Source organism: Oryza glaberrima, chromosome 9, assembly GCF_000147395.1.
Source record: "Oryza glaberrima chromosome 9, OglaRS2, whole genome shotgun sequence".
NCBI classification, from domain to species: Eukaryota; Viridiplantae; Streptophyta; class Magnoliopsida; order Poales; family Poaceae; genus Oryza; species Oryza glaberrima.
This window is the reverse complement of record NC_068334.1, coordinates 18,312,456-18,331,153: the sequence shown is the minus strand read 5'-3', so window position 1 is coordinate 18,331,153 and position 18,698 is coordinate 18,312,456. Positions and strand designations below refer to the sequence as shown.

The window sequence follows — 18,698 nt, the reverse complement described above, 5'->3', positions numbered from 1 at the left end:
AATAACAGGAGGGTTGAAGGATGCAATCATGCAGGTCGAACGAATTTGACAGGCACTTCAACGAGCAAACGAGCAGAGACACTGCAAGAATTTTTCAGGATTTCATTTGCTATAGAAACTAAATAGTACCAAAGCCATGTTTTTTTTTACACATCAAAAACACATACAGATACAGACCATTCCCAACCCGTTGGGATCTTCATTGTAAATGATTTGCCTCGCAAGCTGCTGCAACAGGAACAGCTGTATATAGTTCGGAATTCTGAATTAAATCGTTCGTTAGGGGCAATTCTGAATTCTGATACTATATATATATATATGGCTTTGAAATATAAAGTTCTCCAAGGAAGGTGACACATATTTCCTGTTGTACGAGCATAAGGTGATTTGACGCTCAGACTGATAACAACTGAACTAGGGCTCAGTCTGCTTTAGGCCTTTGAAGGCAGTTTGTTCATCACAGGGGCTATTTTGTCCTCTGGGAGCCCTCTTTGAGGATCAATCTTGTAGGTGTCATAGAAGTCCAAAATTTCCATCGAGATATTCTTGACCTGAGAATTGATGAAAATACAATCAATCATTAATGGATGAAAATAGCAAGAGAATCAAACGATGGGAGCCAGGGCAAGATCAAGTGATCAACAGGCACACTTACAATGTTCATGTCAACACGGAGCTCTTCAAACCACAGAGTTATGTCCTTGTCTTTAAGAACGCTTGCAATGTAGATGCAGGCTAATGCTATCATATATGGTGGGTGTATGAGAATAAGATCCATCTTGTAAGTATCATTGACAATTCCCCTGCAAGTAACAGCAGATGATAAGCATAGGAAAAGGTATAGTTGAAAATTTTGCGTGCATTATGTTCACTAATCATAATAAAGACAATTCAATTCATTTGTTTATTTCTCATGTGATTCCAGATAAAAGCTACTAGATCTTATTGTACTCTATCACACTGAAATGATTAAAAGTGGTAAGAGTCCTTCAAAGGATATTCAATATGACAATAATAAATGGAAATACTCTCTTCAAATCTAAAAATAAATGTCAACAAATTATCCATGTGGTAATTAAAAAGGTTTAGACTTGGACCACCAAATGCCAGAAAGCATCTAAAACAGCTTTTCTGCATAAAACAAAACTCAAAACAGACTTCACAGATACAAAAATGCAAATTGTTATAAGAAGAGTACCAGGCAAATTGTGTCAGATCTGTTATGCCAGCATCCTGCAATAACCTAAAATCAAAGCATCTGTTAATACCATTGCAGCTCTGATGTTCATTTAAAGTATATATAAGGGCTTCGGTAATTCCGGTGAAAGATAATGTTGTTTCATCGCATGATAGTGGAAACAGAATCTTACTGTAAAAGAGGACGATATGGGTGGTAAACAACTAAATAATAGTCAAGTGCCTCCAGGAGCTTCATTTCCATTTCAAGGATATCCTTGATTTCAAACCGGTACTTCTCATCAGAAGCTACATTTTGCGGGGGGAGAGCACATGTTTAGTTTTAGTTTAGTGCAGTTCTTCCCGATAAATATGTGTCCATTTATGATTATGAGCCTTACCACACATCTTTTTTATGTAAAAGACAAGAAGTCTTGCTTGCACTGTGCTCTCTTCCACCTTTGATGCCAAATACAAACAGGTTGGTGCTACCAGACGAGGATCATATTCAGTCATGCTCTTTCTGTAAACATATCCAGCATCAGAACAAAATTCTAATAGCTTGATGTTCCATTGCAACAAAGAATTAAATGTTCTGGAATGAAATATTAGAAAGCACTGTGCACTGTGCCACTGTGTACTCTAGTTCTTATCGAAGAAAGTAGAGAATCACATCAACATAGTAGAGAATCACATCAACATTTTGCAAGCCCCCCACATACCATAATTCTTAGGGCATTAATTAGCTAGAGAAAGGAAAATGATAGCCTTATTAGGAAGTTAGAAAGTATATTGTTTATAGATTATAAGGTAGTCACCTTAATGGGAAAGTAAGGCCATCTACAGTGTGAATTCGCACCAAACAAGCTATAAAGCAGTCTCGCAGCTTAGCATTGTTAGCTCTAGTGTGTTACTCATCTCCTAATTAACATTTGGAACCCATAATCAAGTCACTCTCCTCTCCACCTCTCTCTTGTATATCAGGGAATATATTTATTGTGCACCAAATTGAGAAGTTCTATTTTACTTACATGAGAGATGGCTTTACTTTCCCATTAAGGTGGCAACCCTATAATCTTAAAAATACGCTTTCTAATTTCCTAATAAGGTTATCATTTTCCCTTCTCTAGCTAGTTAAATTGACAGTCAAATTCATATGGATATCTTAGGCACTCTTTCTCCTCGATGAATAGAAGGCAACTGCCTTTCCCATGTATCCTTAAAGAGAATCATACCTTGTGTATACACGCCTGAAATAAGTAACAGCAGTAGCTATCACCCTGAAAATACAAATGACATAAGATCAGTATCTTCAAAAACTTGAGGTCAGTATCTCAAGATAATAATGGATAAGTCTGGTGGAAAATGGACAAAATTAGTAGATATAGAGTAAACATTATGAGTTACAGTTAACCTTGTGAGAACGTTGAAATGCCCTTATGGTTGACAGATACTACAGTAAAGGGAAAAATATAAAAGTATAACTAACATGTTCGTTTTTCTCTTAAAGAAATTATATCTCAGTCTTTAAGGCCAAGCAGACAGCAGAAATGTTACAGCAAAAATGAATCTTGACGAGGGAAACATTAAAACAAAACCAAAGTATTTATGTCTCTAAGGTAATGAGCCAGCAATTTATACACTATAACATATATTTCCACAGGCTTGAAAGTAATCCTTCAGAAAAGTAACTGCCAAATTTGTTGCAAGTAGAAAGGAAGCAGAATCCCCTTCTTAAAATAATTACCCTAAAAAAGTCACCCTTGGTAACATTTTTAGAAATAGTCTACAGCGCATAGAGTGTACAAGGAAAGCCTGCTAACTAAGTCCCAATGCAAAATGACAACTTTGGTTGTTCGATAAGGACATCCTATAACAAATGGTACAGGCCAGAAAGTGGAGAGAAGGTTTAACCTTTGTCTAACTTTCACCTGTTGTGCCAATCGCCAGATATCTGAAATCATCAAATGATTTGCCTTAATTTGTAGGACTAACACAAAAGTACAAAGCATGAACATCGAGCAATCTTAAGTGAGACGCTACAGCTTCTATAAATGGAACGAAATACTATGCGCTCCTATCCATTTTCATACCTACGGTAGTTATGCTACACCTTTGTCGATTTATGGAAACAATGCTAGCATAGCTTGCAGTGACCCCACTATAACCGAATAAGAATACAAATCTGTATGTTCGAGAATTTTCCATACGAAGATGCATAACATTGCGCAAGGGCATGACTACACATCCTATGACAACTTGATTCATTGCAATTACAGCAAAAATCTGTGCATATTAATGGCTAAAAGTTCCCTTTCTTAACCACCGAATGACCAAACAACACATGCCGTGAGCTGAAAATGCTTTGCATACAACAATTATACACTACAAGCATACTACACAAATTTCTTATTGCCTTGTAACTATAGCCAATTCCTTTGATCAACACAACCCAATTAAAACGTACTAGTATGCATGTGACACAAAGTTCTATATACTGACTACCGAATTCATCTAGAACGAGCCCACTAACGCTCGCATACTAGTTCCTAAAATCATTCTCAAATCCGTTTATGCTAAGTAGCAGTATCTCCCCAATTCCAGAAACCAGGCAATCACACCGAGTCCGGAGCTGAGAACAAATTCGCGTCAACGAAAGCATCACAGGAAAGCTAAAGGGAGGAGAAGCTCACGGAAGGACATGTGGATCTTGACGAGGCGGAACTCCTCCGGCGTGATGCCCCGGTCGCTGTCCGCCTGGGGGACCTTGTCCACGTCCTCCTGGTCCAGCAGCTGCTTGCTGCCCTCGCTCGCCGCGGGATCACACACGAACGAACACCCCCCAGATCAGCAGCAGCTCAGCTCACGGATTCGCAGCCCAAGAAACCGAATCGAGAGGGGGGGAAACGTGGGGGAGGTTGGACGCTTACCAGTGCGACGACGTCCAGAAGTTGGCGGCCATCGTGGGCAGGGCGGAGGCGACTCCGGCGAGCCTCTCCGGCCGAATCGGCGGCGCTCACCGGGAAGAGCTCGGAGTTCGCCGGAGGGGAGGGGGGAAGGGGAGGGGACCCACCGGCGTCGGGGATGGATTAGGAGGTGGTTTTATCAGGCTCGAGTTTTGGGCCGTTTGGGCTTTGGGCTCTTCGAGGCTTACTCGGCCCAGACCAAATGATGGGCCGATTCACTATTTCGCTAGTATTTTGCCTCCTAAAGTTCAAAATTACAGGAGCCTCTGGGGCTTGTTTGGGGAATGTTAAGATTGTAAGAAATAATTGGTTGGTAACCAGTTTTTGATAATGAAAAAAATAGGTTTTTTAACTTCTAATTTTCAGTTCATTTTTTTAGTCTACAACTATAGATTCTTAGAATCTGGACGAAAAGTTCTGGGAGAAGCTGGAGGTGATAGAAACTCTTCAAATAGGGCCTTGAACTGTTTGGTGTTTGGTATGTTACCCAAATCAATCATGATAAATCAAATTATGTAATTCCTCTATTTTGTTGTTGCGTCAGCAAAAATGTAATTCTGAATTGTGACAAAAAAGGAACTTGTATGGTAGAGGTATGTGAATGCGGATGTGATAGTATTTTTGGTTTGATGCCTTCCAAGATGTGGTACCTCGTATTACATTTTTGGTATAGTGGGGTACTTAGGGTTTGTTTGGATTGCTACCTTCCAGAAATTTGCTATGGTTGGTTTGGGCAAACATACCAAACACTTTGTTTTCACAAGTAAATTGGAGCTCTTTTTTAAGGAGGGAAATATAATTAAAAACCAACCATGAATTATATTAGCTTTTTTTCTAAAAGGTGAAAAAGTATAACAACCATGAATTCAAAAGTGCTACATCATCAACATTGATTTAAATAAACAAAGGGTAGGAGTAACCTTTCATACCTGTCTTGTAACATGAGGATTGCTGTGGATAAAATGCCTATTTACCCCCCAAAAGTGCTCATTCCCTTATTTATCCCTCGTTCTCTCAATAACACTCGAGCCCATATTCCACATGTCAAAACAAGACATCTATACATTCTATATAGTTATAACCCACTAAGTTTAAAACTCAACATACAAATATACTACCTCATCATTCACTAACAATAATTACATATAAAAACTCATACAAGTATTCAACATTATTTACAATTCATTGAATTCTACAAATCAACATGCAAAGCATATGTGATTATCATACCTTACATCATTTCCATAATATTTTAACATATCTATTCATCATTATATTAATATATATTTATCCAGATAACATTTATTGATTGCTCCCAGCGAAAAACATTTAGGTCTTATTTGGTTAATCCCTACGAGGGAGGGATTGGAGGGGATTTATTATGGTGTGGAATTATTTCCCCTCAATCCCCTCTAAACCGAACATGGCCTTAATCATTGCCAACCGGGGCTCCCCTTTTCCCATTAAATTGGAAGTCATCGGGAAATACATTTCACCGAGGGCCGTGGCAAATGACACTGTAGCTAGCTCTGGTAGGCCTTCTTTGGCTGGTATGACAAGTGCCCTCACATGTAGGTCGTTGTGCAGTGTCATATATTGTACAGTACTACATATGAGTACTTGACAGGAGGAAAAAAAAAAAAGAAATCTCTTTAAGGTGGTCGCTCAGTCGTCTACTCACCATGTAAGAACAAACAGTTGCTGCTCCCAAACATTCACATGCTGTCCTCTCCCAAGTCTGAACATGCATATTCAGACAAAAAAAAACATCAGTATAACTAACAGTCCAATATACGAGTACTCGTGCTATGTCATTTGCTCTCTCCAGTATCGCAAGATCAGCCGCAGCTAAAATCTATAATTTTTAAACTTAATTTTAGAGTTGATTTTAATTTTTTTTTGTAGTTTATTTATTAACACTAGTTTTGAAGTAACTATAAACACATCTTACAAGTTATATTTTTTAAATTGCTAATAATTAACTGTGGACGAAACGCGATGGAATCATACTGTTCATCTTCGAAGAACAGATGTCGGTTTGCACGTCCTTCTTGGCGCAATTCAATACGATTCAGGCTTGATGTCGACGACGACCTGTCATGGAATGATACCAGAATTAATGGATGGGGAACACCCAGCATGTTGACGTCTCAGCAACCAATCCAAGTGAATTATGATCTAACTAGCTACTGAAAATTCCTTTATCCAGTGCTAACCAATCAGCTCTAACGATGAAACTGTCAGGGAAAAGGTTGGAGTGAATATCCATGAAAACGACCGGGTTTTCTGAAGAACATTCAGGGAGACGAAATGCTTGGATGTGATACATATATATATACATACATATATATATATATATATATATATATATATATATATATATATATATATACACACACACATATATATATATACGTATATATATATACATACATATACATATATACATACATATATACATATACGTATATACATATACATATACATACATATATACATATATATGTATATTTATATATATGTCTATATATGTATATGTATATACGTATACGTATATATATATAAATATACATATATATGTATATATGTATGTATATGTATATGTATATACGTATATGTATATATGTATGTATATATGTCTATATATGTATATATATGTGTGTGTGTGTATGTATATATATATATATATATATATATATATATATATATATATATATATATATATATATATATATATATATATATATATATATATATATATATATATATATATGATGGATGGTTAGTTTCTGCATTGGGTCTCATTCATGAGATGGGCTGTCTAGCTTATCCTTCAGTTTCAGATTCTTGCTAAGTTCTAGTTCCTTCTGTTTGGCTGAAAATTTGCAGAGTTCTGTTTATCTATCTCCCACTATCTGAAACTCTGAATTACAGCTCACTAGTATGAGTATGTTTGTTTCAGTCTTTCAGAATCATGTAAATTATACTGTTTTCAGTAATTATTGCCCATGTGTCTAGCACTCAACTCCAGTGATTCCTCAACTTTTGCATCTCTGGCTGGATTGCTGTCCATTGAAAACACCCATTGAAAACACTTGTTTTCAGAATGTTCCAAAGTTTCTTTAACCAAATACTGCCATGTGTGTATACCTGTTTCAGAATATTCCAAAGTTTTTTGACTAAATATTGCCAAGTGTTGCATACTCATTTCAGAATCTTCCAAAGTTTTTTTGAACTAAAATATTGCCAACTTTGCATCTCTCTATGGATTAGATTTCACTGAAGATATTTTCATCATGCAGCCACCCATATGATCCTTGTACTTACGCAGGCCGTAGGGTCCCTTGGCTTCAAAAAAGTCAAGGAATCCAACCTCAAATCAGATAAACTTTAGTGCAGCGATTGGAACAGATGCCACATTGGATCTGATTGGACTTGTCTGGATAGGATTATCAATTTATCATGGCCAAAACATCCGTCATGTCATGTGCATACGCCTGTTCGTCCATTGCCAGCTAAATATTCAGAACCTAACACTGAACTTTTTCCACACTGATCAGAAATTAAGAATGCCAAACACAACTAGCTCCTGATCAATCAAGCGACATTACAATCTGCAACTGCAAGTGAGTAGATGCATGTGTACTGTAGTATAATCGCATTCAAAACGAGGAGTACTACATTGCAATGAAGAATTTGTTTCGCCAAGATTGATCAACCTGACATGGCAGCTCCTTCGCAATTGCAGCATTGCCTGCCCTTCTCCTGAAAGTGCCATAAGTCTTCCTGTACCTGAAGAACATAAATTCTTGCAACACCGAACAGATCACCAATAAATCATGGTACTTTTGAAGGACATATGTTCGTCAGATCTATGCATATTCAGACACAATACTTATCAGGGCAAATACTTATCGTTGGAATCAGCTAGCAATTAACTCCATGAAGTTTCAGCTATACATATACATATTCGATGCAAGAATTAATCAATACGGTTATACGGAGATCGACAGACATAATTGCATCTAGCTTGACGCCTTAATCTGTCTGACCTACACTCGTGTCTCTCGTAGTACTACTACTAAATATCAGGATTATATATGTCAATGGCATCATTTCCATTCTCTGCATTCAATCCAAGAACCTTTCAGGCTTTCAGTGACAACCAAACGGTCCCCCTTTGCAAGCCTGCAACTGCCATGGATTGGAGAGCATGCTTCGTCATAAAGTGGCATGCTCTCCATCGAAAATGACATGCGTGTGCTTGATGCTTCGATCGATCTTGATTTGGTGGTCTCATGACAAATTACGAATTGGGGTTGCACAAACATGTCGACATTTTCTTTCAGGATTTTGCCGGTGCCAACATGATCAATGGACTTATTAATAGCAGCAGCATTAGCAGCATGTTCAACCACATGTATCATGTACAAGTACAACTGCAACTCACTTAATCTGGAACATGCGTAATTAAAGAAGGGACATGGATTACAGACTCGTGTGTATAGCTGAAATAGTGAAATTAAACTGTACTCCACCCTGTTAATCATTTACGTTTCAGTTTTTTGCTACCTAATACTCGTCAAAAATATTTGACGAGATTTCGTTAAAAATTTAAAGTTCCGACCATCAATAATTTCTTTAAATTTGCTGCCTGTTACTATAGAAAATATTTAGGACGAGATTCAGTTAAAATTTTAGAATTCCAACCATGAATAATTTATCAAATGCTTAGTTTTTTTAAGAAATAATAAACATGGATTTGTCTCAAAAGTAGTATCATAACCATGATATCGTAAACTTATTGGATATCATAAACTTATTCTAATAAAAAGTTGGTTTTTAGAATTTAAAAGTTTGATAGATTTTATCCTAAACATTAAATATTTATAACCGCGCGTGGGACTACCAAATTACGTGAAACATAGTACTAGGTCAGTTCAACCCAAACAAATAACATGGAATGTAAAAAAAAAACACAAATATTAGATAATAAATAGAAGTGTGAGCCTTCGAATCTAGGCCGGCTAGTCTACCACCCTATGGAGTTAGTCGAAAAACGTTGGGCGTTTCTCAACAGTGAAATATATAACAATTCAAGTTAAAGAATCATGCATCATATCCAATTATATGGTCGAGGTTAACCAAATGATTAGAGGGGAGAAGGGAGCAGAGACGTTGCTCTCAGCTCGCTCTGTCACTACCCAGTGAGCCACTCTGTCATGCACGTTGCCTCGATTGCTCAGTAACGCACTCCCTCCGCCCCATGATATAAGAGATTTTGAGTTTTTAATTGCAACGTTTGGCCACTCATCTTAATCAATTTTTTTTAAATATAAAAAACGAAAAGTTGTGCTTAAGATACTGTAGATAATAAAGTAAGTCACAAATAAAATAAATAATAGTTTTAAAATTTTTTTGAATAAGACGAATGGTCAAACATTGCAAGTAAAAACTCAAAATCTCTTATATTATGGGACGGAGGGAGTAGTTACTAGAGTAATACCCATGCTTTACTAAAGATAAAACAAAATATATTATGATATTATCTAAAATAATTCTTTTATAAATATATTATCTGTCTTTTTTCTAAGGGGAATATTCATCTTAACTTAGTTTTATATGTGTTTATCATTTAGATTTAGATAGTTTGTAAAATTTATATGTGTTTATCACTTAGATTTGGATAGTTTGTAAAATTTATAATAGAAAGATGAAGTGGTAGATTACTATCAAGTACCGACATATAATTAAGCTGGATTGACCAAGCATGCAATGATATAAGTTACTAAGAACATCCATGTGAAATAAATATATATTCCTTCCGTTTTTTAATAGATAACATTATTTACTTTCAAACACATATTTAACCATTCATTTTATTAAAATAATATTATGCATATGTATAAGATATAAATCATACTTAAAATATTTGAAGTGATAAAACAACTCACAACAAAATAAATTATAATTATGTATTTTTTTAATAACACTCAAATGTGCGATAAAAAGTTAACTGCGTTATCTATAAAAAAAAAAGAGGTCTATGGCATTGCTCTCACTCTCAGCTAGCCACCGACACATCCAGAAACGCGTGCAGACGCCGGCCATGGCTGATGGCTTAGGTACAGGTACATGCCCTAACATTGTCTGCATTTGCATGTACTCCTATATGAATGCGAGAACGACGACGACCGTACGACAGTACCGGCTTTTGTATCTTACGATGGGAGCTGGGCACTGTGCTGCTGTCTAACGCTGATAATAATAATACTAGTAATCAATTAAGTCATACCCTTGCTGCTGGACCTGTCTGTCATGTGGAAGATACGACTGCACCCCCCATGGTCTGCTACTCATATGCTAGCTGACTGATCAGTGATCCAGTTGTAGTTTTTCGTTTCCTTTCAGCTATCTTTATGATAATAAGCTGTAGATGTAGGGACCAAAGAGGATTTTTTTTATTTATTTTTGAACTTTTTTATTTTTAATCTTAAAAATAAACACTTTCAAAACTTATTTATTTATAAGATCTGAATCTTTTGGTTATGTCATGATTGGCATGGCAAAATAACATTGTCACGCCGATCTAGCTGGCGTGGCAGCGTTATTTGGCCACACCATCCTCACTGGAATGGCGGGATAAAAATGTTATGCTCGCTGTGTGTGACGTGTCAGTATTGTTTCGAAAATAAGTTTTGAAAGATTGGTATGGCCAAAGGTTCAAATTCTGAAAACAAGTTTTGAAATGGTCTACTTTTAAAATAAAATATAAAAAAATTCAAAAATAAAAAAATCACCAATGTGTGGTTCTTTAACCTTTTGAGATCAATCTTGCAAACTCGTGCTTGTTTTGCACCCTATATTCATCGGATTTTTCTCGCCTATTAGAGCAAGTTTAATAGTACTCCCTCCGGGTTTATAATACTTGTCGTTTTGGATAAGGGTGAGGTCAAACTTTAGAATCTTTGATTATCAATCATTTTTAAAATATTTCTCTTTCAAATATGGTGACTTGTATAGATTGGTCTTAAAAAATACTTTAATAAGATCATATATTTGTTAACACTTTTATATATATTATAGTAGAAAATAATGGTTAAAGTTGTTTTTTGGAGACCGTGACTTTGTCCAAAACGACAAGTATTATCAACCCGGAGGGAGTATAACCAACTACTAACTCTAATTCATCTATAGTCAATCTAATAGTTCATTCATACAATAGTTACCTATAGACATATACTAATTTATTAACATATGGTCTCACCTCTCATACACATATAATGTATTGGAGTCCGTGCCGCAGCTAGCTATAAATCTGTAGCCCGGTTTCCTTCTCTCTCTTCTTTTCTCTTCTCTACATGTGCTTGTAGCTGACTTATAGTCTGCCATTGTACTCGCTCTTACTCGCTCCACGCTTGTAAGATTATACGATTTCTCAAAAAGCTTCCATCTAATGCATTGGTTAAACCATTATTTCAGATGTTAACGAACTTGCCGTACACATTTTGCTCGGACTTTTTTTCTTTAATTTCGGGTTGAGATGGCAGTGTTTAGCAATGGCTCAGTTGTTTTCAGTTTTCAGTTGGCAGATCATTAAGTCGATTCGGATCGGAGTTTCCGACAGGTACATTGGTTAATTAATTAAGACACAACTGAGAATACAAAGATAATGCACCCGGTTTTTTTCAAGCTACCCTATCGAATTATTTCCGCGGGTTTTTTTTATTTACTATACGTCTTGAAAAATATGTTTCCTCAAAAGGATTTCTCAACCTTTTTTTTAAAAAAAACCATTCCTCCAAATTGTCGACGGGGGATACCCGTAGACCGGATATAGAGGGTATTGAGGTACGCTGGTACGAGGATCTACGTAGTACAACATCAAGCAAACAAGAGAAAGAGATTATACTGGTTCAGACCCCTTAGTAGGTAATAGCCCTAATCCAGTTGATATGAGATTGTACGATGGGAATCACAGATTACAAGGAGAATAGTGGAACTTGATACCGATGAGATTGTAGTCGAGTTGGTTCGACTAGATCACCCGGCGACTTGGCTCATGTAGGCTCTGGCTTCGTAGGCTGTGGTGGATGTGTTGGCGGTAAGATTCCATGCCTTAGGTCCTATCCGGAGTCCCTTTTATACCGCAGGTCAATTGGTCTCCAAGTAGAACTCGGAGATGTCGGACCCCATACGATACAGTAACGACCCAGTTCTGTCCGAGTAGTACTCCTTTCATCTGTGGACTCCGTGATGAATTTTCTTAACGTGTGCATGGAACATCCGTATGCGTGCAGGTATACCATATCAGTACACGACGTATATCCAAGGGTAGAGGGTATACCTTATCCGTAACTCTGACACAAATCTTTGTTAAATTTATTTTATGAAGTTTATAAAATATTTAATTCATCACGATAATCAAGTAGATAAATAATCTAAGGTAATAATGCGCAATAACCTGTTTTCAGACAGCCTCGCTGGTGACGGTTGAGCGCTAGCAAACAGCTCGCGCATGCTGCCCATGCAGAGAGTCAATGGATCAATCCATGTATGCGCTCGCCGGCGGCCGCTACTCCTCACTGTGCGCCATAAATTCCACCTTCGGATTGGATCTGAATATCTATCATCTATTTTTAGTTCGATCCGTTTAATTTAATTTGCCCCCAATTTTCACTGGTTGATCTGACCTCTCCATCGACTGATTGATCGATCGATCGAGCCCTACTAGCTGCACATGAACAATGAACAATTACATCGTGATCTCTTAATTGAATGCATCTTAATTCTGCATGAATTCATGCATGCTCTTCTCGATCGATCGTGTTCTTGAAGCGATCGAGGACGGACGACACTGTGTACTTGGACGTGACCGATATGCATGAGAGCTTTGTAATGGTAGCGTTCCAACGCTAATTAAATACAAGCAAATTAATCAAGGTCATGTCCTAATTTATGCATGACTAAATTATGTATGAGACAGTATTGCAGCTTGCAGGTATGCCATGATGATGTTAACAGTCCTGCTTCTGGTATCCTTGACAATGAACGATCGATAGATCGATCAAATTAAAGGACATTAGCTACGCACAGTACTGATCACCAGCAAAACACATGGTCCGTTGTTAATCTAATCAACCTCCTTTAATTTACTCCGATCGATCGATCCAGGTGCTAAATAGCTGTTCATTAAATTCGCAGAGGCATCAGATCACCGTTACATTCATCCATTAATCCAGAATTTCAGGTACTATTTCACTGCATGCGACTGCAGTATTTGCTTCTGTGCTAGTAAGAGTACTTCTTTTCTGAAGAATCTGTTACTGCTGCTGTGCTCATACCCAACTCGATCAATCACCCATGGGGTTAGTATCCTCTATCTTCGAAGCTACTACATGATTTTATCACTGGTATATGGGTCCGATAGACCTTAGGACTCACATGTGAGACAGTTACAATCGGTGTTGGGCCTATATATGGCCACCGCTTTCTCTTCCTTCCTCAAGGCAAGCGGCGTCCCGCATGCTCACCACACCTCGAGGCTGATTCATTGCTAGGGATGCGGTTATGCTTGCGGCATCTTAACATGGGCAAAGGTCATTACCCACAAGAAGTGGCGGCTCATCGTCCTTATAGATAGAGTTGGTCCTCTTAGTGCGGCATGGCCTCACACGATCCTTTGGCTAAAACAACTACGGTGGCGTCACCATGACGATGACAACAACGACTAGGTTAGAGGTGAACTCGAGTTAGGATGGACTAGTTATGTCCGCACGATCCGAAGACTGCCACAATCAGAACGGTATCTTTAGTGGCGATTGATGAGTGTAACCGGTAATGTCAGAAATGGCGGTCGGTGTGTCGTCATTGGCGAGCTGGCTTCGATAGCCATGGTAGTGGCAAGATCCGACAAGTGATTGTTTTACACTTCAATTACTCTTCAGTGATATTTTTCGCTTTGGCTTGACATCAATCATCGGTGCTGATGTGCACAAAAATTGATTTGAATAATGATCGGACGCTGATTTTGAGATTCTATATTCCGTTTTGTAATTTGATTTATATCGACGGTGTTATCTATTTCTTTAGACTAATGTTCTAGCTAGTTTTCTTATTAGCTATCAAGTTATGATTTGTAATCCGCGGATGCCCGATCTATAAATTCTATAATAATTAAGTTTAGCTTCTTTAAATGCTTTGGTCCAACGAAAAATATCTCGAGGTACCGGTATCTCACGGTACCAAATCGTTTTCGATCGTTAGATCTAACAATATCTATCCTGTCTAGTTAGATTCAATGATTGAAAATGATTTGACACCATGAGGTACCGATATCTCGAGATAATTTTTGCTGTACTGGAGTATATCTCTTATTAAACAAACTAATTGTCTCAAAATCCTCACGAGGAAGAGGAATCCGACGTTATGGCCCGTGAGAAAGATGGCATCAATGCGCACCCCCCGCATCGCCTCATGGGCTTCCCTCCCCTCTCGCTACACCCCCGGAAGCACCGACCCATCGACCCCCAGCACGTCACATGCGCTTTGACAACGATCTGAGATCGATCGATGTGCCGCCGCCCGCCGGCGGCCGCAACCGCTCGCCGGCGACAAAAGAAACCGGCGATCCCCTTTTGACCTTGCCAGTCTCCACATGTGCAGGCAAGTCCGTGTGTGTGTATAAACTAGTTCAGCACGGAACGAACTCACCGCCATCTCCTCTTGCACAGCACAATGTGTCATTCTGCCTGCTTTTTTTTAGAATGATATTTTTTATCCTGTCTCTATATCCAACCATATATATATATATATATATATATAAAACTCTTTTAAATTGAAAACTTAACCTCTCAAACAACCCAATCTAAAATTCACTCATATAAAGATTTGAACTCGGAATCATAAGATGCTACTTAGTCAGTGTAAAATTACTATATTTTGATTAAAGTTAAAACGTGTTGTAATCTGGAACGGAGGGAGTAGAATATATGTGTCATTCTGCCTGCCTAGCTTGCTAGCTCCACTGCCGTGCGGTGCATGCGAGGTCGGACCACTCCCACTACCGCGTTTCGCCCAAGTTGCGACGAGCCGAACGACCAAACACAAACGCTGGATGCTGCGATTCTACCGAATTTTCGCCTGCTTTCTCCCGTGCGATCTCACCCGAATTCCTCTCTCTCTCGTCTCGTCCCCGTTTTTTTTTACCCGTCTCCACGAACCAAAAAGAATTCGAAACCAAAAAAAAAAAAAAAACACCGCAGCGCGCGTCCTCTCTCTCTTTATAACCTTCAAGTGTTCGTCCACTCCCTCCTCAGCTAGCAGCAGCTCTAGCTTATTACTACCACCACCACTGTACTACCCCGCACGACACGGCGCGACGCGACGCGAGGAGGTGAGCGCGGATGCCGGCGGACGCGGCGGCGAAGGGGATGAAGCTGGAGAGGTACGCGAGCGGCGCGGGCGCGATGCTGCTGCTGCGGCGGGCGGCGAGCGGGAAGGTCGTGTCGGCGTCGTCGCACCTGCTGTTCCGCGCCACCGTGCTCGCCACGATGGCGCTCGTGTTCCTCTTCACGTTCCACTACCCGTCGCTGCTGTCGCGCTCCTTCACGCTCTCCTCCGGCGCCGGCGCCGGCGAGGGGGGAGCCGCGGCGCACGCCTCGCACCGGAGCTTGCTCATGTCGTCGTCGTCGGCGTCGGCGTCGGCGGCGTCGGTGTACGGGGGCGCGGCGTGGGAGAAGGAGGTGAGGCGGAGCGCGAAGCCGAGGAAGGACGGGGGGATCGCCGTGCTGGTGACCGGCGCGGCGGGGTTCGTCGGCACGCACTGCTCGCTGGCGCTGAGGGCGCGCGGCGACGGCGTGCTGGGGCTCGACAACTTCAACGCCTACTACGACCCGGAGCTGAAGCGCGCGCGGCAGAGGCTCCTCGCCGGCCGCGGCGTGCTCGTGCTCGACGCCGACATCAACGACGCGCTCCTGCTCGAGAAGCTGTTCGACCTGGTGCCGTTCACCCACGTGCTGCACCTCGCCGCGCAGGCCGGCGTGCGCTACGCCATGGAGGCGCCGCAGACGTACGTGGCATCCAACGTGGCCGGGCTCGTGACCGTCCTCGAGGTCGCCGCCAAGCACGCCGACCCGCAGCCGGCGATCGTCTGGGCGTCGTCGTCGTCGGTGTACGGCCTCAACACCGACGCGCCCTTCTCCGAGGAGCACCGCACCGACCGGCCGGCGTCGCTGTACGCGGCGACCAAGAAGGCCGGCGAGGCCATCGCGCACACGTACAACCACATCTACGGCCTCTCCATCACCGGCCTCCGCTTCTTCACCGTCTACGGGCCATGGGGCCGCCCCGACATGGCCTACTTCTTCTTCGCCAAGAGCATCGTCTCCGGCGAGCCCATCACGCTGTTCCGCGCCGCCGACGGCGCCGACGCGCGCCGCGACTTCACCTACATCGACGACGTCGTCAAGGGCTGCCTCGGCGCGCTCGACACCTCCGGCAAGAGCACCGGCTCCTCCAAGTCCGGCAAGAAGTCCGGCCCAGCGCCGCTCCGCGTCTACAACCTCGGCAACACCTCGCCGGTGCCGGTCACCCGCATGGTCGCCATCCTCGAGAAGCTCCTCGGCAAGAAGGCCAACAAGCGCATCGTCGCCATGCCCAGCAATGGCGACGTGCCCTTCACCCACGCCAACGTCACCCACGCCGCCCACGACTTCGGCTACCGCCCCACCACCTCCCTCGACGCCGGCCTCCGCCACTTCGTCGACTGGTTCGCCGACTACTACAAGCTCAAGCTCGACGTCCCCAAGATCGCCGCCAAGGTCGCCGGCGCCGGCAAGCCCTCCTCCTCGTCGGCCTCCAAGAAGAAGAAGAAGGCCGCGGCGATGTCGGCGTCATCATGATCGAGCAGCACAACACCATGAGACACCATGCAAGTGTGTATTCCATAGCTAGTTCTTGGAGGCTCTTGTCTGTATAACATTGTAAGTGCTTATTGTTTAAGCCCCTATTAATTTCTTTTCTTCTTCTTCTTGAGGTGTTTAATTTTTAGTGATTAGAAACAAGGGAATAATGGTGGAGAAATAACACTGTTGTTGGTAGATAAATATGAGAGGGGTATAGAGATGATGATAAAGATCAAAAACACTTGGAAGCCAGGACAGAAAGAAAGATGAAGTCACTGGCTTCCTTCGAATCAAAATGTCTCTTTTTTTTCTTGTTCTTTTCTTTTACAGTTTCATCACTTGTTCTGTTCTTGTTCCACCTGATGATGTAAGCCATATCAACATGCTGTTGCTGATGGAATCCAATCCACATCATGAAGCTAAGCTCAGCTGCAAGCAAGAAAGAACTTCACTTCTACACTTCTACTTTTATTTCTGAAATCTGAATCATCACAATCTTTTAATAGATAAAACCATATCTTTCTGTCTACAGAAACTTGTGCAGATTCAGGCCCTGACTCTGCATTTCAGTGAGGCTCATCAACCACTGACATTTACTACTTCTGCAGAGTGTGTATGTATGTTTGTGTGATCAATCACTGAATCACATGGCTCTTGATTCGTCCAGCAATGAGGCAGCAGGTAGTGGCTGGTTGGTGAGGGGATCATCAGCATGGTCCAGTCTCTAATTTGCTGCTCATTTTTAGCATCTTTGATGGGCAGCATGAGCACATATTCAGTACAGGCCGCTGCTGCTGCTTGCCGTTTCAGAGTTCGGCCACTGTTTGCGAGATTTTGTGCTTGGAGACTTCGACGCAAGTGTACTACAAGGAAGAAAAGAGAGTGTTTTTCCTGCCGATTTGTGCGGTGTTTTTAGCGTAAATTCAGTAGAATGTCGGCACGATGTCACGAGGCTACAGTTTTCAGAATTTTCGGTGCGTTTTCAGGCACAGGGTTCAGCAAATGGATATTAATCAAGAGTGCCAGGCTATCTTCACTTCACTCGTTCGTAGTGAGTGAGTGATGACTGAATGAATGACAATTGACAACCGACTTTTTTTGTTTATGGTGAGTAACAATCATCTTGTTGTGATAGTTGATAGAGACACTGCATATTGTCTGCAACTGTGCTTTTTTTTTTTTTTGCAGTTTTTTCCCAGTAATTAGAGATATAGTTTTACTCTCTCCTTTGTTCTGCCGCAGATTATAACCTGAAAGGAATTTTATAATTTAAATTCATACTCAATTTTAGGGGTTTTCTTCATGATTCATCACTTTGGTTGCTCTATAAGAATCCCTTTATGGTACACCGTACTACATTATACTATTAGAAAATCTACCTAAGATTATTTTTAAAAATCAAATTCTTTTTGGATTATAATCTGCAGCTGAACTAAACGGGGTCTTTTGAACTTTGGATTCCTTTTATAAGCCCTATTTATTCGCACTGGCAATCTGTCCATGAATGGCCCCCTTTCTGAACCATCCATCATGCATTCATGCTGCTAAGCCTTAGTTCTGGGACGATTCTTGTCCATTTCCTGCCTTTACACCACAGCTGCTTCTTTGCATGGGGCCATCAGATTCCAGTGATGTTGTTCCATTATTCTAC

The 18,698-nt window shown here is 40.9% G+C and overlaps 2 protein-coding genes across 2 annotated transcripts; one reads left to right on the top strand and one right to left on the bottom strand.

Moving 5' to 3' along the window:
• Nucleotides 1-82: 82 nt before the first annotated feature.
• On the bottom strand, nucleotides 83-4,246 carry LOC127783533 (cyclin-C1-1). Its single transcript, XM_052310723.1, has 9 exons — nucleotides 4,107-4,246; nucleotides 3,870-3,976; nucleotides 3,091-3,130; nucleotides 2,412-2,456; nucleotides 1,578-1,699; nucleotides 1,371-1,485; nucleotides 1,199-1,243; nucleotides 656-803; nucleotides 83-551 (listed from the first exon to the last, which is right to left on the bottom strand). The coding sequence occupies exons 1-9, from the start codon at nucleotides 4,136-4,138 to the stop codon at nucleotides 432-434; spliced, it is 774 nt and encodes a 257-aa protein (XP_052166683.1). The 5' UTR covers nucleotides 4,139-4,246; the 3' UTR covers nucleotides 83-431.
• An 11,043-nt stretch (nucleotides 4,247-15,289) lies between these two features.
• On the top strand, nucleotides 15,290-17,369 carry LOC127785349 (UDP-glucuronate 4-epimerase 6-like). The gene has a single exon (XM_052312781.1). The coding sequence runs from the start codon at nucleotides 15,548-15,550 to the stop codon at nucleotides 17,042-17,044; it is 1,497 nt and encodes a 498-aa protein (XP_052168741.1). The 5' UTR covers nucleotides 15,290-15,547; the 3' UTR covers nucleotides 17,045-17,369.
• Nucleotides 17,370-18,698: the final 1,329 nt, after the last annotated feature.